Consider the following 23,898-nt stretch of genomic DNA (forward strand, 5'->3'; position numbering starts at 1 on the left):
AACATAACATAATCAGTAGCGGGACGGAAGGAGCTGTCCCAAGGCCGCTGTGGCGAGCCATCCGAGATAAGGGCTCAACCGTCCTGGAATCTGGAAAGCAACAAGGGAACAGGTGCAAGAGGTGCAACATAACTTAGGTTTGGTAACAGTATGGAGGGACAGTGGGCAACAGACCTGACACATAGCCACTTATCAGTCCTTACTCCACATACAATATCTCTTTTCCAGATCCACAATTATAAATGGATCCCCCATATTATTATAAATATAATACTATCAGTCAGTCCAGTAATATATCTTTCTTGTAGGAGAAATTCCTCATTCCCGACAGCCTGATAGTATTCAGTGTTTTTTCTCTGCACGTGGAGGGTGTGTGTGAAAGGGGTGGGCTGCGGGGCAGGGAGTTCTGTTCTGTAAGTGGAGTTTGCAGTTCATTGACTACTATCCAATATCATCTAGGATGAAACTTGATATACTGCCTCTCAAAACAAAATATTACTCTACTTTCCCTTTTTTAGGATTGTGGACAACATGCCTGTGACATGGTGTTATGAAGTGGAAGATAGCCAGAAGTTCTGCAATCCTGGATTTCCCATTGGTTGTTATATAACTAAAGAAGCAAAACCCAAAGATGCCTGCGTTATCAGTGCAAGTTTAAAACATTTTTTAAAAACTAATGCATGCAAGAAATCCATTGTGTGTTTGTTTGCATTATTCATCCCTTTTTTGCTGCTTCAGTGGTAGGAACCTGATTTGCCACCACCACAATTACTAAGTCATCTTGTGCTGAGAAGAAGAAAGTAAATGGGCAGATAACGCAGAGGCTAGTTCTTGTTAGCTTACAACTTGGATCCACTAGAGAATTTCTGCAAGTGAAAGGGAAAGGGCATTTTTCCTGCTGCACGCCACTGACTCTTCCCCTTCATGGTGTTCCAAAGGGGATCCCCTGTTCCTAGGAGCAGTATTTCAAGGGACATTTGGGGCTGCGGTAGGAAGTTGAGGAAATTATGCTCTGTTGATGGAAAGTCAGCAAAAGTTAAAGTTGAATCCAAGCCACTGAAGCTACATACTGTGCTACTTTTCTAATGTCTTTGCAGCATGCTGGGGCTGCTCCCTACAGCTCAGTCACTGATGAGTCCTAAATGAAGATGGATACTGAGTCTCACATGTAGCCTTTTCATATGTTCTTTTTTGCATTGAAAGTAGTTTAATTCTTGAAACCTTTATAGAAAGATTTAAAGTTTATAACCAATGTTTTTATTCTGGCAATCATTGCTTGTTCCTTCCGCAGTTCATTGCCTAATTCTTCGTATTATACATAAACCATACTGAAGGACAGCACAAATCTTTTCATGCATGAATTGGCTGAAGGGTAATAAACTATTGAATCACAGCATGTTAATTCCTGTTGGGCTGCACTAATAAGAGCTTATTAAGTTTTGTTGGGACCCAGATATTTAAGATACCAACTGAAACACCACATTTTTATTGTATGCTTTACTGTAGAATAGAAGATTGGGGAGAGCGGGTGTTCACAACATGTGCAGGTGCGCGCATGCGCACCCCCCCTACACTTTCTCATGGTCAGCATGCTCATGCCAAAACAGGCCCTGTCATCTGTTACTATTTAGAACTCTTCCGTGGCCATATTCTTTGGTTACTTTTTGGAATACTGAAGAAAGAATCTGCATTCTTCCAGGTCATGTTCAGAGAGATGAGAGAATTACATCTTGGAACTTCGATATATAAATATTTCTTCATTACCCTCTCATTATAGCCAGAATTCTGCTAAATGCTGCCACTCAGTAATGGTCCGTGTCTTTCAAAGGCCATATGCGCTTATTCACTCAAGTAAAAACATTTGTTTTCATTTTCTCTTGATTTGGTTTTGTCTTCCTGTAGGCAGAGTTTCATGAAGCGGATACTTTCTACATATTCAACCATGTGGATATCACGATAAGTTATCACGTTGTAGAAAATGAACAGTCTGGTGCAAGACTTGTAGCCGCTAAACTTGAACCAAAAAGGTGAGAATCCAGCTTGTGTGTGAAACAAAAGGCTTGGACCTTGTCGAGCAGATAAGATATTGGTTGATGATCTTAAAATTGGTCTTGTGAGATTGAAGAGTTTTCCTGCGCCAGCTATGGTAGTCATAATCAAACAAGCCAGACATCCAGGAGCACTGTGCAAGTGAAGCTTCTTTAAGATCTTCAGATAACTTACAGAAAAGCATTTACAATGTGGACAGGCATGTGCCAGTGTAAACGCATGGACCGGTGTGGTGACTGCTTTGTCTTTGCCCTCAAAGAAACCCATACAATATTTTTGAGAAGATGTTCCATGGAATTAGTATTCATAAAGTGTTGAATAGAGGCCTTGGATCCTCATGGTGATCCCATGCTAGTTAAATTGGATTTGAACTGCTAATAGTTTGTCTTTAAACTGCTGTCTGTCTCAGGCAATTTAAAGTGAGCCATCTTTCTATTCTGCCTAATAAAGTATTTATATATATTAGATCTAAGTGGAAAGCTTACCAGCTGCTAAACAAGTACAAGATAATCCTGGGGGTGCAAAAAAAAAAAACATTTTCTCTAGGACTGATAACGCGACAAGCTTCTACTTTGCCTACTGGGGAACATGCTTTTTATGAAACTTGAGCTCCTGGAAAACTCCATGTTGTTCATTAACTTTTTCTATTTGTCAGTTGTTAGCCTCTCATAGACGAAGCTGCAGTCAAAGTTTATTGTGATTCATGTTAGATCTTCTGTTAGCATATGGCCATCTGTTGAGCCACGTTCTCCATAACCAGCCCCCAAAGTGTCTGTTCCTGTTGTGCTGCCTTTGTTTTTTTCTGTTTTTGTTGGTATAATTAAAATTACTTTTAAAATGTACGCTTCTTTATGGTTCAGAATCAGGGCCATCCTGTCTGGTTCTAACTGTTGGGAAGCTACGGCTCTGAGCAAATGGGCTTGTATTCAAATATGTCATCTCATCACTATTGTGTCTGTTCTTCTTTCCTGGTTGTCTTACTTACCAGTTACAAACATACAAATGTTGAGAATCCAGACTGCTCAGGACCACCTATGGATCTAAGTAACACAGCTACTAGCGGAACAGTCCTCGTTGCCTACACGTATTCAGTAAAATTTGAGGTGAGTGTGCTTAAGTCTGTTCCTTTTCTTTCTTCTGTGGGGCTGGGGGGATCTATAAAATATTAAGTGTCTTAAGCTTAAAGATAAACCTTTGCTGTATATGACTGAAAAACAAACTGTGCCTTCCAAGCTATCTAAAATTTAAGAATTAAGCTACTTGTGGCTATCAAGGGAAATAATCATTCTGAACGGTTATATAAACTCCACTTTGCTAAAATGCTGAGATAGCTCATAAACAGCTTAGGCTTCTTCAGATGTGATGAGAAACAGTATAGTTTATATAACAGCCAGGTTAGTTTGGCAGATATAAGTAACAAATCCCGGTGTGTGCATAAACCACGATTTCTCTTGCCTCTTCTCCCGCCCACCCCACTCCAGCAACGGAGAGCAGCCTCACTATACCGCTGTCTCTGTTGCCAGGCCGTCAGTCACTCTCCATGAATGAGGGGAGGTGGAAGGAGTGAGACAAGCAGGCAAGGATAGCAATGAGCTGTGTTTGGGGCCATTCTGAATAAATCTACTGGTGTATGACATCTGAATGCAGCTTTAGCATCTAGGTGAAAATAATCACTGTCTGGCAACACAATAACACGGTGTTTGTATGCCTATCTTAATGAGAAATCTACTTATCCACTATCTAAAAAATCTTTATAAGGTGTCCTTTCTAATAACACTTACAATGAGACCGTTCATTGTTCACACATGATTTTTTAAAATTAATATCACTGGCCTCTCACTTCAGAGAACTTGTGCTTCAGCTCTCTATTATAAAATTCTTAAAGATGTTGAAGTTGTAAAGAATTTTTAGTTCTTGATTTCACTTAAGTCAGGGGTGAAATTTCAGTAGTTTTTAGTGTATAACTAAGATCAAAGACCTGAAAATTTTGTTTAAGATTGTGAAGAGTATCTGTTGGTATACAGAGCTATCCTAAGCATCATCATTCAATGGACTTAGAAGAGTGTAACTCTGCTTGGGAGGGCACTGTTGTTTTTCCCGTATGATACTTGACCAGGCTGTTTGTAAGTCACTCTCGGTTATAAAACGTGTTTACTTTGCAGGAAAACAGAGAGATAAGGTGGGCATCCAGATGGGACTACATTTTAGAATCCATGCCCCATACACGTATACAGTGGTTTAGGTAAGGCTGATTTTTAAAATTTTCATTCAGTATATTGAAGCGCTAATTTTAGTATTAATGGTTTATGTTAATAGTCATCTTGTTTCTTTGCAGTATTATGAATTCTCTGGTGATTGTCCTTTTCCTCTCTGGAATGGTAGCTATGATCATGTTAAGAACTCTGCACAAAGACATTGCACGATACAATCAAATGGATTCTACTGTAAGTACAGGGTTTTTTTTTTTTACAAATTACTGGATTTATAGTTTTGTTCTTTATTTAAAAAATTGTTAATTACTGGTCTTAATTTTAAAAAATGGTTGAGTATCGTTAAGTTGCTTTTGCTACTTTGGATATAATGTCTTAAAGCATATGTGGCAATTGAGGATGTAGCAACCAAAGCTCTCACTATATTAATCAAGATAAAAGATGAAATGTCTAAAATCTGGTTCGGGAATAATTGCGTTTACTAGTCAGTCTTAAAGTTGCTTAGCTGCAAGTGTGATCAGTAAGTTCATAGGTGCTTGTTTCTTCATAGGCAGGGTTAAGATTACAGTTTTGTAATTTGTAACAGTTGTTCTACAGATTGGAATTACCTTGTTTGGAAACAAGCTCATAATTTTGAAGAATTGGTACTACCTTTCCCATGATCCTTTAAGAGGGTAAAGTTCTCGCAGTCTTTGTCCGCTGCCCATTGGTGCCCTTCAGGACCTCCTTTATACTCTGCCCATTGGTGCCCTTTTCTGCCTCCATAGGGTGGGCAAGGAAGTTCTGAAAGTTCTGATCTTCCTCAGGTCTTGCTTAATGCTGCTGTTGCAATCTACATTTATTTGTCTACTGCACATATTTCTTCTACTTCTTTGAGTGTTCTCATGTTTTTTTTTTTAAAAACCCTGTGAGCGAGCAGCTCCCTGTTTGATCTTTCAGTCTTGCTTTCCCCCCCCGTCTCTCCTTCCTGTTCAAAGCTGCCTTCAGTGGAGGCAATAGCCAAACAATACACTATGGCTGTTGGCCACGGTAAAAAAGAATGGGCTTGCTCTGGCAGGAATTTGACTGTCATTCTAAAGTGCTACCTCCCCACCCCCAACCTTGGCCATGACTGAAGAGAAGAACGTGGAAATGCTCAGCGACACAGCAGTGTCTTTCAGAATCAGATTCTGGAAACAGCACCAGACCTGTCTCCAGGCCTGTGGCTGGACATAAAAGACCCAAGAGATGGGAAAGCAGCCAGAAGGCTTCTGCAGCTCTTGAGTAAGCTGAGATTTCACTCTCCCCTTGAAGATCTGAGAATGAAGATGACATTTCTCTTAGCTGGATGATGCACTTGGTTGAGAAGATCTCCCCCAAGGAGAAGAGAAATTGGGGCAGGGAAAGGAGCAGATGATCTTTATCCTCCAGGTCCCCCTTTTCATCTAGTAAATGCACTACCACTCGTGGCTCTTCCCACTAACCCTTGAGCAAATCATGACCAAAAAAGGTGGTTAGCAAGGACAAGGGCAATCGCATGCATAAAGTGTCTACAGATTTGATCCTTTCATTATGGAGTCTGAAGGCTGTGAGACCAAATCTGAAACGGGAGAGGGATGAGCTTTCTGATGAAGGCCTTCTAGCTCCAGATAACCTGTCCCTTTTGATTCTTAAAGCCATGGAGGTACTGAAGTTGAAAATGCCTAACAAGGAGGCCATTAAAAAGGGTGCTCATGACGGATCTCTGACTCCTTAAGATATAGATCCAGAGGATTTAACCGTGTTAGTCTGCAGTAGCAAGACAGCAAAAGTCCAGTAGCACCTTTAAGACTAACCAACTTTATTATAGCATAAGCTTTTGAGAGCCACGGCTCTCTTCATCATATGCATATATTCAAGATATGTTGGCCAGGTTTAAAGCCATGCCCAGAATGAGTGCCTTCCTCAAAGAAGAAATTAAAGAGGACTGGAGACTCAGCCTCTTCCATCTTCTGCATAGGGTGAGAGAGTTTTGTTACCCTTCCCACAGACAGACAGTGATTTGGTGCCCACTCCTCTAATAGATACCTCTGGGACAGTTTTGATTTCCAAGATAGCAATGCCCAGAGATGGAGAGGTAGCCATGAAAGATGTAACTATTGCTGTGATGGCAGCATGAGGCCATGATACTGGTGATGAAAACTGCAGCAGCCACCTCATTATTCTCCTTGCAAGGGCACCCCTGAATAATCACTGATCAGCTAACCATAAGTAAGAATGTTGCTGATTCTTTTTCCAAAATTGAAAGGGACCCAGAATTCATGGCTGAAGGCTATTCAAGCTACCATGAAATGGAAAAGTAAAAAAGATAACAGAATCTTCAAAGGCTCTTCATTTCCTCTCTTTTTGTTTTAATAGAACTGTAGGACTCTCTTTCCCCAAGACATGATTCTGGGGCAGCAGTCCCCTCCTCAGATGCCTTCTCTAGCCTAAAGGAGACTGGAGAATTGGGGGGGGGTTAGCTGCACCCCAGTCCCTCTCTCATCCCATTGTCATGCTTCTCCCTTCTGTCTCAAGGGTGGGGCCTTGCTCTCCTTCCTGGCTGTGCCCCTCCTGGCTGCTTAAAGGTATTCTAGGGGTTGCCTCAGCCCTGGGTTTCCCCAGCTACCCTCCTCCCAGGGTGGATATCCTGTTGATGGCCAGCCCAGGGCCCAATGAAGGATGCTCCCCCCCCCCCCGCTGCCCTCCTGGTTGGCTGTTGCCAGGTGGAGGCCCCCGGTCAGTCCTGTCCTGCTGGGGCTTATGCCTGTGTCTTGACTGGCCACGCCTCCAGCCTCCATGTGCTTATGAGGCCGTCTGCTGGCTGGGCCTGGCCTCTCCTCAGTCTTGTCTAGCGTTGCTGCTGGAAGCCTCGGTCTGAGTGTGGCCATGTCGCTGCAGGCTCTGCCTCTGCTGCCCAAAAGAGGCTGGGTACATCCAGTGCAACCACCACCTCCTATGCTGCTCCGTCAGCAGCTCCTTGTGGCCTGTCCCCAGGACTGTCCAGTCAGGGAGGCCTTCTGGATACTGGAGTTCCTGCCACGCTGCTGCTGCTTCCTCCTGCAGCTCCTGTAGTGTGGGTAAGTGCAGGGCTGGAGCAGTAGACCTTACCCTGATTAATGTCGGGCTTTAAAAAGATGACCTAGTAGAGGAACAGAGGTAGATTTAGAGCCAGAATTTCAAGTTCTGTAAACTTCTGGTTGTCGGTACTAATTTTCCTTCCCTTGCTCTGCACAGCTTTTGGACATCCTAATATTCAAAATGTTATCTCTGGTTCCAAACAAAAAAGGAACACTGACTACTCACCATGACATTTCTTCGATCTGGAACTTGACGGCATAATTTTGTCTAGCCCTGTTTGTGGGGGGATGTTGTTTTGTGGGGCACTGGTGGTGGTGCTACCAACCAACTCCGCTACCTATATCCTGTGTACACAGCAGTTGCCTCCTGGCTTTTTGAGGATCTTTTTTTTTTTTACCTGTTGCTACTTGTGGTTTATAATTGTGTTAGTTGTTATATGTATTGTGGTTGTGGAACTCTTCAAACTGAGGGTGAAGGGCGCCACCAGGGTAGAAGACGAAGATCGCAACAGCTTCCTGCTTCCAAAACAGTGGTACCCGATATGCAAAATGATACCATCATGTTTTAGATAGAAAAGAATGGAAAAAGAACGGGCAGAATTGTTTGTCTAGAATTTCATACCATCAACAGAATTCCAGCCACTGGAGGCCAGTAATGAGAAGCATCTTAAAATTGGCTTAATTACTCATCTATTGTACTCTTTTGCTTATGTCATCTTGTGACCTCCCTAGTTGCCTGCTTCTATATGTCCCTACTGTTATATAAGGATCTGAATGCCTTCCCTTTTGGAAGTGTGGTGGCTGACTCAAGAAAGCATTGCCTTTTCTGTGGTAGCACCCAGATCAGGGAGTTCCCTGCCAAGCTGTATATTTTTTGTCTAGGTGACTAGTTGAAACCTGATTTAGCCAGGTATCTGGAGATTCTTGATTGACAGGTTGCTATCAGTGGTTTTATTGTTGGCATTTGATCTTTTTATGTTAATTTAAAACAATGAAAATGGCGTGAACTACTTTGATGCTTTCATTAGGTAGAAAGATGCCTAAATCAGGTAGAAAGATGGAAACTTTCTTTTCAAATTACCACGCGCTAGTGTTTCTGGTAACATATTTTGTGACTGTAAATTAGTTCAAATATCTCACCCTATTGCCCTTGATGCGTGCCTGAAGAATTCCTGTCTTTGTACATCATGGCTCAAGTACTTGAGGCAGTTCTAAAATCTTACCTTCTGCCTTTCCCTCTTACAAAACACAGGAGTCATGACAGTGCGTTTCTTAGAATTACTACAGTTCTCTGTAATGTGCGCTCTTAAGCTAGGCTGAACATATGAGACAGTGACTGAACTTGAATTGCTGGGAACAGTGTGTTATGTACAAAACGCTTTTACAGCGGCCTTCTTATCAGTCTTTGTAACTACTCCATGAGAGAAGTCAGTTTTTCTCAATTTGATAGACAGAGGTTTAGATCCAGCAACATGCAAACAAAACCGTAAACAACTTTAGCTAAGTTCTGTTTCCACGAGGTGTTGTGCAACCCCTAGCTCATTCTACCCTGGATATTAAATACAAGACTGTTACCAGGTTTTGCTCGGCCCTGGACAGAGAATGCTCAGCCCCCCCGTACTATATATCCACCACCAGGACCCATGCTCACACCTCCTTTCCTGCCCCTACCCACTTACCCTCAACCTGCCTGGGCATCCTTTCCCTGTCTGTTCATGACCCCTCCCACAGCCACCTGCATGCCCTTTTCTCAATGGCACTGGGAGGTGTGTGTGGCTGGGAATGCCACCACCGACTGTCACCATCCTCACATCTTTCCCTGGCAGTGCTGGGCCGCTCAGGTAGCCAGGAGCATGGGAGGTGGAGTGCTTGCACGCAAGTGGGTGAGAGGAGGGCACCCAGGCAGGTGGCAGAGGAGGTGTGCAGGTGATGACTGGTGGCAGTGGACCTTGCAAGAAGCCCGGTCCCTGGCAGATGCCTCATCTCAGTGTATGCCAACCCTGATTACAGAAACTGGTTGCAGAAGATCTTGCACAAGCAGAAGTGCAAGTGGGGATACATAAGTCTGACAGTTCAAGCCACTACTATGTTGTTTTCCTTGCATGTCAAGTAGATTTAGCAAATTGAGAAGTTTTGTACATATGCACCGCATATGTGGAAGGAGAACGAGACAGAACTGTAACATGTAACTGTTCCTTGCCAACGCAATACACTAAGTTGGCTGTAATTCCTTTTCAGGAGGATGCTCAGGAGGAATTTGGCTGGAAACTGGTTCATGGTGACATATTCAGGCCCCCAAGGAAAGGAATGCTCCTGTCTGTATTTCTAGGCTCTGGAACACAGATTTTAATTATGACTTTTGTTACATTATGTAAGTAAAACAAAATGGGATATGTGGCCCAATTAACACTTCTGAAGAACAGTGTAGGCATAATGGGGCCAGATTACCAAACCACGAATGGTTAAGGGATCAGGTGTGCCATGCTTGCTTGTAATCTACTCCACTCTCATGCGGACAGTCCCTCTTACCTTTTTCAATATCGCTAACTCTGGTTAGTGTCAGGTGGTACACTAAGTGTTTTCACTAAACATGGCTGGTAACAAACCAGCTTAAAAACTGTTTTCTAACAATGGTTTCAAACTGTTGCATGCTAACTTGTGACTAGCAACAACTAACTGGCATTGGCTTTAAAATGAAGGGGGTGTCCCCAGATGAGGAGCTAAACCATAGGGATCTGACACAAAGGAGCCCAGAACAATGCTGCGAATTACTTATGGCGGCAAGCATGATTAGGCCTAAATGGTCAGAAGTTGCCAAAAGGAAATCTGAAGTATCTAGAAAATGGAGAGAAATATAGTGTAATCCCATCCATCATTCATAGTAGATACAGAAAAGACAAACAAAGGACAGCATCTTTTAAGAACTATCTTGTAGCATTTTGTTCTGGTTTTTCCCCAGTCTTTGCCTGCTTGGGATTTTTGTCTCCTGCAAATCGGGGCGCGCTAATGACCTGTGCTGTGGTCTTGTGGGTGCTGCTTGGAACACCAGCAGGTTATGTTGCTGCCAGGTTCTACAAATGTGAGTATAAAAGTTTATTTAATGCGACAGCACCTAAGTTCATTAGGCTAAATTATTATCACAGTAGTGATTTTTTTTCTATTGGGCTGTGTTTGCCCTTGGGGCAAGAGGGGGAAATATTTAAGATTGAAGAGAGACTGCTTGCAGGTTTAGATTATCCTCATTCCTGTAAACTTTCAAATCAGCTATATTTTCAATTCTGTCAGTTGCTCGTGCTTTATTCTACTTAGAGAACAAGGGGTCGCCGTTGCCAGCACAATTTTGCTATGACTATTGGTGGCTTTTGACATTGCTTTCATGTTTTTTGTACTTTCCATTAAAAATACAGCCCTATTCCTGCTATTGGGCTTCTCAGATAGTCTCAGCTACTGTCTGTATTCACAGTTATTGTCTGTGTTCACATGGCATGTATACTTTTTTCAGAATGCACGCAATAAAGTCTACACTAAGCATTTGAATGAGACTGTATAGCCCTTCATTTGAAAAGGGGTGTCTGAGTTTCACAGTTGTAAATAAATCGACAGATAAAAAATCTTTAAGAATGGAATATCGAATTCTGTCACTACTTGTATAGAGTTCACGCCTGTTATCAGAAGAATTTATTTTGTAATAATACAGACTAGCAGTAATTTATCGTGATGCAAGCTCATAGGATGCAGGTCTAACATTTTAATTTTGAAGACTAAAATAGGAGTAAAGTTCAGGTTTGTTACATGAGCATATTTGTGTAGAGTTCACAGTAGTTCAAATGCTTGCCCAGCCTGTTCAAAGAAATATAACGCTGTGTTTTTACTGCCTGTGTCTGTATTTAATGTGGGTTTTGTTTTATGCAGCATTTGGGGGTGAGAAATGGAAGACCAATGTACTGCTGACAGCCTTCCTTTGTCCTGGGTAAGCAAAGTTCTACTTATTATGTTACATCCAGGATACGTTTACCTAAAATGCACAAGGCTTCAATAATATGTAAAATATTTCAATGTTGTGTGCCAGAGTTATCCACTGTATTCCTTTTTCGGTTAAATGTTACCTTTGACTTGTGAAATTGACTAAGCAGTACTAGAATGGCAACTGTACAGCATTTTAAGGTAAGGTTGCTTTTCACTGGATCTTGGTTTTGCTCTTTGAAGTTGCTTCTCGGACCATACAATAGCTGCAGCTCTCACGTGGGTGTCATACATTGTGCGATCCCTACGTTAAACCTTTCTGCTTAATCACAGCAAGCAGCCATCCCCTGAAGTGTAGTTAAGATAGACATATATTGGGGAACTATTCAGTTGAAATGTCAGCTCCTGCTGGAGATCAGTCCTGTTAGATTAAGGGAGAAATGCTGGCTTGACCTCTTCGATGGATATTTGTGCGTGTCGCCTGGTTTTAATGTTAAGCTAAATATACAGGAATATGATTTCAATAACATGGAAATCAATCAAGTGTGAATATTACTTTTTTTTCTTTTTGTAGTGTTGTGTTTGCGGATTTCTTTATCATGAACCTGATTCTTTGGGGTGAAGGCTCTTCAGCGGCCATTCCATTTGGTACTTTGGTTGCTGTTTTGGCACTTTGGTTTTGCATATCTGTACCATTGACATTCATTGGGGCCTACTTCGGTTTTAAGAAGAATGTAAGTTTTTTTCCCCCTGATACTTCCTGTTGTTGTATGATGTGCTAAAACTGTCATACACTTGCTGATTCTAAGCTGCTTTCAAAAGAAGTGGTATATAAGTGGTAATTATTAAAATGCATTGATCCATTTCTTCATGAATAACGTGGACCTTGGTCAGTTTCGAAAGAGAACATTCTGAACTTGTCAGATCTTACCAGAAATGTCCTTTGTACTGAGGTCTCTGATTCTAAGGCTGCCCTGGATTCCTAGAGAAATAAAAATACATCATTATGATTGCCAACTATTTTCATATAAGTACTTGCTTCAGATTGTAGTGTGAATGTAAGTAGCTAAATGTTTAGAATTTCCCCTTTTCCCTTTTAAAGGCCATAGAACATCCAGTTCGTACTAACCAGATCCCTCGTCAGATTCCTGAACAGTCATTTTATACAAAACCATTGCCTGGCATCATTATGGGAGGTATTCTGCCCTTTGGGTGCATCTTCATACAACTTTTCTTCATTCAGAATAGCATATGGTAAGCCTATGTACAGTACTTGTACTTTTGACCTCCTTATGAAGTATGCTTTCTGTCTCTTCTGAACAGTGCTTGCTCTTGCCTCTGCCTTCCTGTTCTCTCTTGGTACGTGTCACAAGAGCCCTGTTAACCCTTACAAATGTATCAGCTGCTTGGTGTTAGGTTTGAATTGCTGTCTGATATGCAGAAGTCCCATGTGTTGTGGCACCTCTAGCTTTTCCACCTTTCATACCACAGAGAATCTGGTAGGTCTTGGGCCGGAATATCCAAGGCATGTGGGGATCTTCTGAATCAAAGATGGGAGTTCAGTTTACACCATGGTCTGCTGAATGTAATGCAGGTTGCTTAACCAGGTCGTTTTGCCAGAATCACAGATAGTGCTCATTGTTTAGAAAGTAAGGCTGTCTGGATAAAATTCAGTACCTGAAGCAACTTGCTCATACCAGCACTATCTTTTGTTATATCTGAGGATTTTTGGTTCTTTTTTTAGGTCTCATCAGACGTATTACATGTTTGGCTTCCTTTTTCTCGTGTTCATCATTCTTGTCATCACATGCTCAGAGGCTACCATCCTGCTTTGCTATTTCCACTTGTGTGCAGAGGTTAGTCTATGGGCATTCTTTTTCATATTGGAAGACTCCTCCAAGTTCTGATTTCTGAGCTTTTAAACCAAGTAAAAAGCCTGTCATTGAGTGGTAGCCTGCTAATTGCCAGTGCAATGTGCTGTGTGCGAGGTGATTAAATTCACTGTTCCCTGGTCCTGGAACAATTGTGCCAAACCAAAACAGTGATGAGAATATTGTAAAATTCATGGTATTTTGGGAAGTGCTTATGAAAATATGTAATAAAACTATAAATTCCCTAGCAGTTTTCAGTACAGATCTTCTTCCCAGTTCATCAAGGCAAAAATTGCTATAGGTAGGCATTGGAAGAACTACTGGAACTCACAGCCTTGAGGCATTCTTTCTGCAAAACATTAACCGATTAATACATCTAACTTTTAAAAAAATTAGAAGCTTGTTAGCAAACCATTACATACTTTGACTAGCCTGTTAGTCTTGAAACTTCCATCACAGAGTATGGATAGATTTACTTGTACCATGGCCCCTTCTAAGCTTGAAGCGATTGTTTTGATGGGCTTTTAGATGTATGTTCCTTTGAAAGATTGTCCTGTAAACCTGGAAACAACAAAGTTTAATCCAGTCCTGTTCATTGACTTGTGTATAACGTGTCATTTAGTGCATATGGAAAACATTGGCTTAGATACAACTTGGTGCAAGACACAAGCAGGTGTGAATTTTCCCTATGCTGCTGCTCCCCACCCCCACTATTCAGTTCCTTTCAGCCCCTAGAGAAAGATGGCTGCTGGAGTTGTAGGACTTGCTTGAACAAAAAGTCATGTGCGTGGAGGGGTCTGCCCTGGGGGATGAAGGGGGCAATATAATGAGTCATGCTTGCTGCATGTGGAAAAAACCTGGTGGAATGGAGTTGAGAAACTGGCACTGTTTATTTACCCTGTTGTCAGCTACAGCAAAGAGATTGCAACTGAACCCTATACATGGACCAAAGGCAGATTCGAACTGTGCATTCCTGTGGAATACTGCTTCCACCCATGTTCGGTTTGGCAGGGGCTTTGGTCTCTCCTGCTGTGCCTATAGCTTGAAAGAAATGGAGAGTGTAGTTGATACACAGTTTTGACTATCTAATTCAGTGTTTTTAAAGGATTATAAGTTACCAGTATCTTTTAAAGTTCCAAATATAGATGTTTTCAAGGTAATCTTATAGAGGACCTGAATGTTAAGTGCGAAATAGTTCAGTGCTGTGTTTATCTTGATTATTTGTATTGAGCTAAGAAATATAGCCTTCCCCCAGTATGTCTGTTAGCATCTCTAATCTGTACAACCATCTCCCTCTTCATTCCAGGACTACCACTGGCAGTGGCGCTCATTCCTCACTAGTGGCTTCACTGCTGTTTACTTTCTAATATATGCAGTACATTATTTTTTTTCCAAACTCCAAATTACGGGTACAGCAAGCACCATCTTATACTTTGGCTACACAATGATAATGGTATTGATCTTCTTCCTTTTTACAGGTAAATATGCATTTTTGGTAATGAGTCTTTACAGTAGACTAATATGTATAACGCTAAGCTGAAATAATTTAATGGTAAAGGTAATGAATTTTTATGAACAGAACCTACATTATAACAGAAAAAAAATTATGTTGAAAGCACTGTGTGGTATAGAAACTGTATTTTGTATGTAGGAATTTAGAGAGGCTAGAATCTTTCCTATTTATGCCTAGTTTTAAAAACACCAGTTTTACTTCATCCGTACACAGAATCTCCTGAATTAGACATGCTTTATGAATAAAGATGAGATAAAGAGAATGGCCGTTTCCGTAATGAAAGCTGAGCAGCACAGAGGGGAAACCCCCACGGAAACCAAACAAAACATCAATCAGTTAATAAACTTTGAAAGTTCTTAAAGTGCCAGTGCAATATACAGTGCAAACTCTTAACATGAAAAGTATCAAATTCATTCAAATTACATTCATGTACAGTAGCATAAACATTCAGATAAACTCTACAGTAGTAGTTGTAAACATTCAGATAAACTCTACAGTAGTAGTTATAGCAGCATAGACAGAAAGTGTCCAGAAGTATGCACAGACTACAGAGGTAAACCCCTCCTAATGACGATGTTCTTGCTGTCCTTTATTCCATATTCTTCCAACAGGGATATATAAGAAGCTAAGACCTTTATCCTCCACGCTCAATCTGGGGCCGGCTGCAAATCACAGATTTCGTGCCCACTTCATCAGGAGCGTGATTTATATCCCATCCATTATTCTTATTCACAATCAAGATTGCTAATTAGTCAACCTGGAGTCTGGCTGCTGCCTGTTCTTTAACGCCCCTCCCTCTCTTTAGGGACTCTGCCTGATATTTTGACTCTTGTACCACGGCCAGCTTTCATTTCCTCCTTCCTTTTTTGTTCTTCACATAATGCCTATTACGGTTTAAGGTTCTGTAATGGTTGCATGTGTGTTATGTGTTGTCAAGTCGCCTCTGACTTCTTGCCACCCTATGAATGAGAGGCAGTGCGCTGATCTGCCTGAAATGTTGCTCCTGAGGGACTGGGAACCTTCAGTGGTGGAGGCAAATTGGGGATCTGCAGCAGGAAGAAGTAGTGGAAATCACTCCACCCCTTCCATTAGTGGAACATTTAGTGTGGTCCCTCCTACTGTCATGACATCATAGGGGGAAGTTAAAATACAGTTGGCGTACTTGTTCTGTTATCTTCCCTGCTTCTTCTCCAGTAGTTTATTTGCTTCCATTTCCTGTCAGTATTGAACAGTTAGCAGTGCAGTTCCTGAAGCTGGATCTGTGGTATTTCAGGAAAAGTTTTAAATTGCAAATCCAGATTCCTTCCCTCTTACTGATACTGTTGCTTGTGATCTTCTAATCCTCACATTTAGGAACTTGAAGCCAAAGTTATACAAATAAATGTATAGTCTTGGAAAGAATGCATTCTCCAAATGTAAGGGTTCAAGGCAAACGAGTCAAAGCTTTAATCTCTGTTCAATGTACAAAGCTGTTTGGCACCATTGTAATAACTTCGTCAGCTATGATTCTAGGGTTTTTTTTTCCTACCCAGCATAATCTGGGAAGTTCAGTGCCTGTACTGGAAGAGGTTTTGTAGTGTTGAATCTCTTTGAGTTAAATGTTGATACTATGTATTGGTATTGTTGTTCACTCCCCCCCCCCTTTCCATGAATTTGTTTACAAAAAAATGGAAGTGGTATATTAAAGAGCATTGTAATACACTTTATTATATTGAAATGAGAGCACTCCAGCGAATTATCAAAATTACACACACACAGGCCCCGAAGGCATCGAGCTTCCTGTGTCAAGATGATATAAAAGCTAAAAAGAGAGGCTCATAATTGTTGTATCACAACTATTATATTCCTGCTTACTCATCTGTTAAAAATGGTCAGCCTCAAGAAGGGCTTTGATGGTGCCCTGCTGCTCTGTCGGTGTAGCACATGCTTGGGGCACTTGCTTCTCACACTGCATTCCGGGTCATTGATCAGGCGCAGCAGGCAGAACACAGGGACCTCTGTGACAAATCTGATTCGCAGCTGGGCCCACAACAGTGTCTCGGAGTAAATGATTCAGTTAAACATCAGTGGCTTAGCTAGCATGAAATTTTTTTTCACCATGATACCATTTATGGTGGTTCATGAAATTTTTCATAGTGAATGAACTACTATTAAATCTTAACCAAGCTTGTTTACGAAAGGAAAACACAACACTTTTAGGTATTTAAATTAAAAGTACAAAACGGCGCACCTAAAATTTGGGAGCAGGGTGGTGGTCACTGTTTCCAGTCTTCTGTATTCATTCTAAAACAAGTTCTCTTGTTAAATCCCCAGATTAATTGTATACTGTCAAATGCAAAGAGTGCTTCAAATAGCAAGAATTTTTTAAATCCACGTTTACTTTTTGGGAAGAAGTACTTAAATTCAGTTGTATTATTCAGTTGCACAACTGCATATTCAGTTGTGCAAACTACACACCCAATTTCAGCCATAGAAGTAGCCCTTTCTTCAAATACATAACTACCAGAAAAGGCATCTGCTGTATTGGATCCCATAGAGAATTTATGGTAGTGATGGAGGAGGGATTTTAGTGCAGACTTCTGATTACCTCCTTCATACTCTTCTGTCTCCCAGAAGCAACGTTTCAGGAGGCACTTCACTTACAGTTGTGGGGAGCACAACAAAGTCCCCCTCTGCTGATGGAAATCCACTGGGTAGGGTGCAAGTTCCTTAGCAACCTTATGCATGGATGCTTGGGGATATGCCTCCTTGACAGTTGAACTTAATTTGAGAATTTAATTTATTATAATTCATTTTAAAGATGTCTGTGCTGCCTGTACAGGGACCTTCCCCAAGATAGCTTACTGAGTATGTTGTTGTTGTTGTTGTTGTTGTTGTTGTTGTTGTTGTTGTTGTTAACAACAACTACTACTACTACTACTGTGCTTCTATACGCTCTTCTAGACAGATCAGTGCCCCACTCAGAGCAGTGAAAAACGTTAAAAGTGTTGTTATTATCCCCTCAATACATCTGGGGCTGAGAGGAGTGGCTTACCCAAGCCACCTACTGAGCTCCGGGCAGTAGTGGGATTTGAACCAGCTGAGTGCTGATTTGCAGCTCAACCAGTATTCTACAGTAGAATCAGGCTGTAAAGCATATATTCTCATTGTACTGAAATATTAAAACTGGGAGAATTCTCATCTAGGAGTTAGATGAATAAACTCTGTTCTGTATAACACGGCTTGGCTCCAATTTGCTTTTTTACTCTACTACAGACCCAAATACCTGCTTTAGGGCAGTGCTAGGGAAAACAAATAGTGACTCCAGTCCAGTTTTGGAGTGATGTCTCCATAAAAATGGAGGCAAGGAAGTTTGAAATCTTTTTAAAAGCAGCGTTATCGTGGCTAGCCATTCCTTTACAGAAAAGCAGCAATTCAGTCATCCACACTTGCCAGCTCAGAAAGGATCTCCTGAAGAGGGTTTCATGGTGCAAGGCTGCTGCTCTGAACAGGAAAGTTTCAGCACCGAGCAGAATGAAATTGAGTTGACGCTGCTCCTTGGTTCATGCAGTGCAGAGGCTCTGAGAGCAGAATATATGCTGTGTGGCGCATGGGGTTAACATTTTTATTAGACAATACAGTAATATGAATGGGTTGAGTCCAGTACAGTAGAACATGACTTTCTCATTTTCCCCCTTCCTGTGAGAGTCCCAAATATGCCCCCCCCATCCTGTTTCTGGTGCTAGGTCCAACTTATTGATTTGTATTTGGAATCATATTTTAAATACTTATGTTTTGATCATTCTTGTCTCTTTGTGTGTTTTGTTTGTAGGAACAATTGGATTCTTCGCCTGCTTCTGGTTTGTGACCAAAATATACAGTGTGGTAAAAGTTGACTAAAGAAACTGTTGTTCGTGTACAATACAGGAGCTATCTATAACCTAATTTAAAGACATGCTGTTGGAGAATTTAAACTTTATTTTGAAGTATGGTTTCTGTACTCTGCGAATGATACTGAATATAAATTCCTTTACCCCGACTGAAATATTTGTATTGTGACTTTACAATCTGTTTTCACTTGATGGTTCTTTATGAAGATTGAAGTTAAATATTGTATGCTTTTGTAAATATTACTATACTAAAACTTTTAAATTCTAATGACAGGCTACATGTGACTGCTTTGCAGAATTTAACAGTACTTCTAAATAAAGTATGGTTGTAAATAGGGTTTTCTAGGTTGTTGGGTGGGGTTAATTATTTTTCACCAGAAGAAATAACTGCTTTCTATCATGATTTTGAAGAATGACTCTGGAAGTGTATTGCTTTTAATTTCAGTTGTTTGGGTTTTTTTGTTTTATACTGGAGTTGTGGCCATAAATCCTTCTCTTTTTTTCCCTCAGTGATTTTCATTAGGTTCCAGTGTTGTTGGCCTTTTAAACTATGTGCCTCTGGAGTCCTGGAATGTTCATAATAGTAATAAATACTGTAATAAATTCTGTAAACATTATCAGTGCATCATTACATATTATAAATAAGTTCACAAAATCCTGTAAATACAATATATTGACAGAAGTTTTTAAAAGTTATGTAGATTGTTTTATTGTGTGTTTAAAATCTTGGTTGACTGAACTTTTTTAAAAAATCTGTTCCATATGACATAAAAGTAATAATCTTTTACTGCATTATAAGAATGGGCTTTTAGTATTGTGTTGTGTCAGTCCTATTCCAGTTAGCCCAGCTAGACTAAGAGATCGGAGAATATGTTGAGAAGATCTGCGTATGTAAGATCAAGATACACTGTGAAGTACATTCACAACAGATCTTAATGAAGCATATTATGTAAAATGGATAACTATGTTGTCCTTTGATGTACGAAAAAGCAGACACACTTATTTGCCTCTCATTTGAAGAGTAGTCCAAGTTACCAGCTGTAGAGGGTAAATTAATCCAAATCTTTGCAATGGAAACATGTTTGTTTGGGTTTGTAACAGTTCATCTGTTTCATAATGCCTGCACGTTTCCCACAAGAGCACCCCTGGTTAACATATTGTTTAAAATGCACGTTTTGGTTTATTAGAGCAAAGAACCTCAGTTTTTTCCCCTAACGTTCATTCTAAAAATCATAAAGTCAAGGTGCTTGAATATTAAAATACAATAAAATATCTTTTGTTAATGAACTTGTAATTTTTAGTATCTTATAAATTGGCATTTACAATGTACAGGAACCCAGAATGTGTTAAAATAGTAAAAACAAAACGAGGCAAATATGTGCTGCATGATATTATGCACTGGGCTCCCATTGGTAATATAAGACAAAACCCTTTGTATCAGGGCTGGGTGTGCTATGTGTCTGGAGGAATAATGCTCCCTTTGGTGGTTCTGTGCATGTTTGATAACTGGGGGAAGAGCCCCATTATAATGACAGGATTGCTGTATAAGGGACTTTGAGGAAACGCAGAGTTCCGGCTAAGAACTTTCTTGAGTGGTATCAGAAAGAACGTGACCAACTAACTAAGAAGGTGTAATAAATAATGCAGTCAATATACATCTACAAACAGTGAATTTATAGAATTAACATGAAAAGCAATCAAACATAACAATCAAAAAGCTCTTAAAGGGAGCCTCGGCAAAGCCAGACCGCCCCGTTGCAACGTAGCTCCAGCAGGTAGCGACGCACAAAACCGACGGGGGGGGGGAAGGCAACCCAAGAGTCAAAGAAACCTAAGCTGTGACCATAGCCAAACGCTTAGTAACGAAGTAAATCAATGCATACAAAGAACAACATTCAAACAAATTTGTGCAACAAGAAATCCATGTAGAAGTAACAAAGTCAATTAATGATCTATAATAATAAACTCAGTGAATAAGCTGCTGACCATTAATTGGCTTTGTTACTTCTACATGGATTTCTTGTTGCACAAATTGGTGGTTTTTGTTTGAATGTTCCTGGTCTTCCCACTCTTCTCGGTCTGACAGTGGCCGTTCGAGATCTCGTCGCTCCGATAGATACAGTCCGTACTCGGGCGGGCATCGCTATTACAGAGAAGGATCCTATGGTTCCAAATGGGGAATTAGGAGGCGCTCGCGCTCGCCGTCCCTGCATGCTGGCTCCATAAGGGGATCCAGACAAACCCAAGGTTTTTCTGATACTGAATATGATGAGTACCTAGCCTATGGCAAATCTTATGATTCTCCACCATCGGAATCACCGGATGGAGCGATTGGACCCGCGGAGGAGGCATCCCCAATGGAGGATTTCTGCGCTTACAACGAACTGCTCCAAAGGTTGGCGAAAGCCCTTGAAATCGAAGTGGCTTCCTCAGAACCATGTTCGAAGGACAAGATCCTGAAGCATATGTATGCTGGGTCGACTCCGACAATCGCCTTCCCTATGATCGAAGGCTTTGTGGAACTTTGGTCTGGTCTGAACCTAAAACCTGCTTTGACCCCTGCGACTAATAAGAAGATTGAGAATCTTTACAGAGTCAAGGATGAACAATGTCCGTTTCTCTCTCTTCACCCACCTCCGTCCTCTCTTGTGACGGAAGATATGCAGGCGAAACCCAAGCAAGGCTCTTTGTCAGTTCCGTTGGATAAAGACAGTAGAAAGATCGACTCCCTGGCCAGGAAGGTCTATACATCTACTGCATTTGGCATTAAGATAGCCAATTATGCTGCTATGATGGCCGCCTACCAACTACTGTTGTGGACGAAAGTAGCCACATTTGTGCCTCACCTGCCGGAGGACCAGAGGGTCTTCCTTCGAGTTATACAAGAAGAGGCTGTTCGATTGTCAAGACACCAGATTACGGTGAGCAGAAATATGGCTGACACCTCTGCCAGGGCACTCTTATCCGCTCTTGTGTTGAGAAGGTTCGCTTGGTTGAGGACCACTGCCTTGCCCATGGATACACGGGCTAAAGTGGAAGATCTCCCCTTCGAAGGCCAGAACCTGTTCTCTGATAGAACAGATGACCTATCGAAGAAACGTAAGGACAGACTGACGGCTCGATCTTATGGCGTGACGCATCAACACCAGCCTGGTCGCCCTCAATACAAGCCCTACAATAGGAACCGACAACAACAATACCACCCTTATTATGGGTACGGGTTCCAACCTCAACGTCAATACCAGAGTCCACAACCTACCTTTCAGAGGAGGCAGGGCACTAAGAATAGGCAAAGCAATAATCAGCATCAACCCAAAGATTCGGGACATGCACAGAAACAATTCTGACAATCACAGGGACCTGACCCCTACTTTGGGGACAGGCTATCTTTTTTCTTTACTGAATGGTGTAATATTACCTCAGATGTTTGGGTGTTGAAAGTAGCTAATGTTGGCTATAAAATTGAGTTTGTTCAGTGGCCTAGTCTCTTGCTTCTTGTTTTTTTCTTCTCAGACGCCCCAACCGGGGGTGGTCTCAGAGTTATCAGCGTTATTGTTGAAAGGGGCTATTGAAGAAGTACCTTCTTCTTCTTCCTTCCTTGGTTTTTACTCGAACCTTTTTGTGGTGGACAAAAAGGATGGGGGTCTTCGCCCCATCCTGGATCTTCGAAAATTGAACAAGTCTATAAAGGTTCGAAAATTCAAAATGACCACTCTGCAAATGGTTTTGGCCCTGCTACCCTCTAATTCCTGGTTTGGGGTCTTGGACCTTAAAGATGCATACTTCCACATCTCCATTTTCCCTGAGCATAGGAAGTTTCTTCATTTTACTTATGGTACTCGGGTTTTCCAATACCGTGTCCTTCCTTTTGGTTTGTCCACGGCCCCCAGAGTTTTCACTAAGTGTATGGTGGTGGTGATTGCCTTCCTTAGAACTCAGGGCTGCTGTGTGTTTCCCTATCTTGATGACTGGCTGATTGTTGGGCACTCTGAAGGGGATGTTACCAATCAGATTTCAGTCACTTTAGCTACCTGCCTAAAATTGGGGTTATTTGTGAATAAAAAGAAGTCAAAACTTGCTCCGACTAAAGTCATCCAATTCATTGGGGCCATTATTGATGGTTCTCAGAATGTAGGCTTTTTGCCCCTGGACAGGGCTGATAAGATTAAGGCTCTTATCAGAAGGTTCAAGAGGTGTAGGTTCCAACCGGCCAGACTTATTCAAGTTCTTTTGGGCTATATGGCTGCCACTATGGCAGTGATACCTCTAGCGAGACTGAAGATGAGACCGCTTCAAATGTGGTTTTCTAGAACCTTTTTCCCTGATAGGGACTCGCAGAGAAAAAGACTTGGTGTTCCCCGCAGGGTTCTCTTGTCCCTGGAATGGTGGTTACAGGACTCTAACCTTCTTGGGGGCGTAGGGTTTGGTTATAAACAACCAGACCTTTCAGTCACTACTGATGCTTCTACCCTAGGGTGGGGCGCTCACTGTCAGGGTCTGTATGCTCATGGTTTATGGATGAACTGGAGTATGAGGAACACATTAACCTTCTTGAATTGCGTGCAGTTTATTATGCCTTAATTTCGTTTTCTGACCTGATATACAATACGACAGTACAAATCTTTATGGATAACACCACAACTATGTTTTATTTAAATAAGCAAGGGGGCACGATGTCTCAGTCCTTATGCGCAGAGGCGATGAAGATTTGGGAGTGGGCCATTGACCGCTCTGTCTGGCTAATAGCTGTCCACATTCCGGGTACAGACAATGTCACAGCTGATCACCTTAGCAGGTTGGGGGGTGACACCTATGAGTGGGCTCTTCACGACAAGTATTTACGTCCTGTCTTTTCAGAATGCGGGACCCCAGAGTTAGACCTTTTCGCCTCGGAGGAGAACTGCAAGACTCCCCAATATTGTTCCAGGGGAGGCGTCGGCCTCGAATCTCTTGTGGACGTGTTTCAGTTAACTTGGTCAGGTCACCTGTTCTACATGTTTCCCCCGTTCCCGCTGTTAGCCAGGGTGATATCCAAGATTCAGATGCACAAGGCGTCGACCATACTGGTTGCCCCATATTGGCCACGGCAGCCATGGTTTCATGCCCTGCTGAGACTGCACAGTCGAATGTATCAGTTTCCAGATCGGCCGGACCTGCTGTCATTTTGGGGGGTGTTTCATCACAGAGTTCATACACTCAGACTGACGGCGTGGCTGATTCTTCAGGAGGGGGTTTCTCTGAGGGGGTGATGCACGTCCTCCAAAATGCCTGTCGCTTATCCACTCGACAGTCTTATTCCCTGAAATGGAACAAATTTACTGAATGGTGTGAGGGTAGGGGAGTCAA

The 23,898-nt window shown here is 41.7% G+C and overlaps 1 protein-coding gene across 1 annotated transcript in view; it reads left to right on the forward strand.

Moving 5' to 3' along the window:
• TM9SF2 (transmembrane 9 superfamily member 2) overlaps positions 1-19,835 on the forward strand; it is a 34,130-nt gene extending 14,295 nt beyond the window's left edge. Inside the window, exons 7-19 of the mRNA XM_054974361.1 lie at positions 519-652; positions 1,907-2,027; positions 3,038-3,152; positions 4,212-4,291; positions 4,385-4,493; positions 9,575-9,707; positions 10,296-10,415; positions 11,249-11,306; positions 11,874-12,033; positions 12,402-12,553; positions 13,044-13,155; positions 14,477-14,648; positions 18,495-19,835. Coding sequence (XP_054830336.1) covers positions 519-652; positions 1,907-2,027; positions 3,038-3,152; positions 4,212-4,291; positions 4,385-4,493; positions 9,575-9,707; positions 10,296-10,415; positions 11,249-11,306; positions 11,874-12,033; positions 12,402-12,553; positions 13,044-13,155; positions 14,477-14,648; positions 18,495-18,562 — 1,534 coding nt within the window. The 3' untranslated portion in view covers positions 18,563-19,835. The remainder of the gene's footprint in view (positions 1-518; positions 653-1,906; positions 2,028-3,037; positions 3,153-4,211; positions 4,292-4,384; positions 4,494-9,574; positions 9,708-10,295; positions 10,416-11,248; positions 11,307-11,873; positions 12,034-12,401; positions 12,554-13,043; positions 13,156-14,476; positions 14,649-18,494) is intronic.
• The last annotated feature ends 4,063 nt before the right edge of the window (positions 19,836-23,898 follow it).

This window comes from Eublepharis macularius, chromosome 3, assembly GCF_028583425.1.
Source record: "Eublepharis macularius isolate TG4126 chromosome 3, MPM_Emac_v1.0, whole genome shotgun sequence".
NCBI classification, from domain to species: Eukaryota; Metazoa; Chordata; class Lepidosauria; order Squamata; family Eublepharidae; genus Eublepharis; species Eublepharis macularius.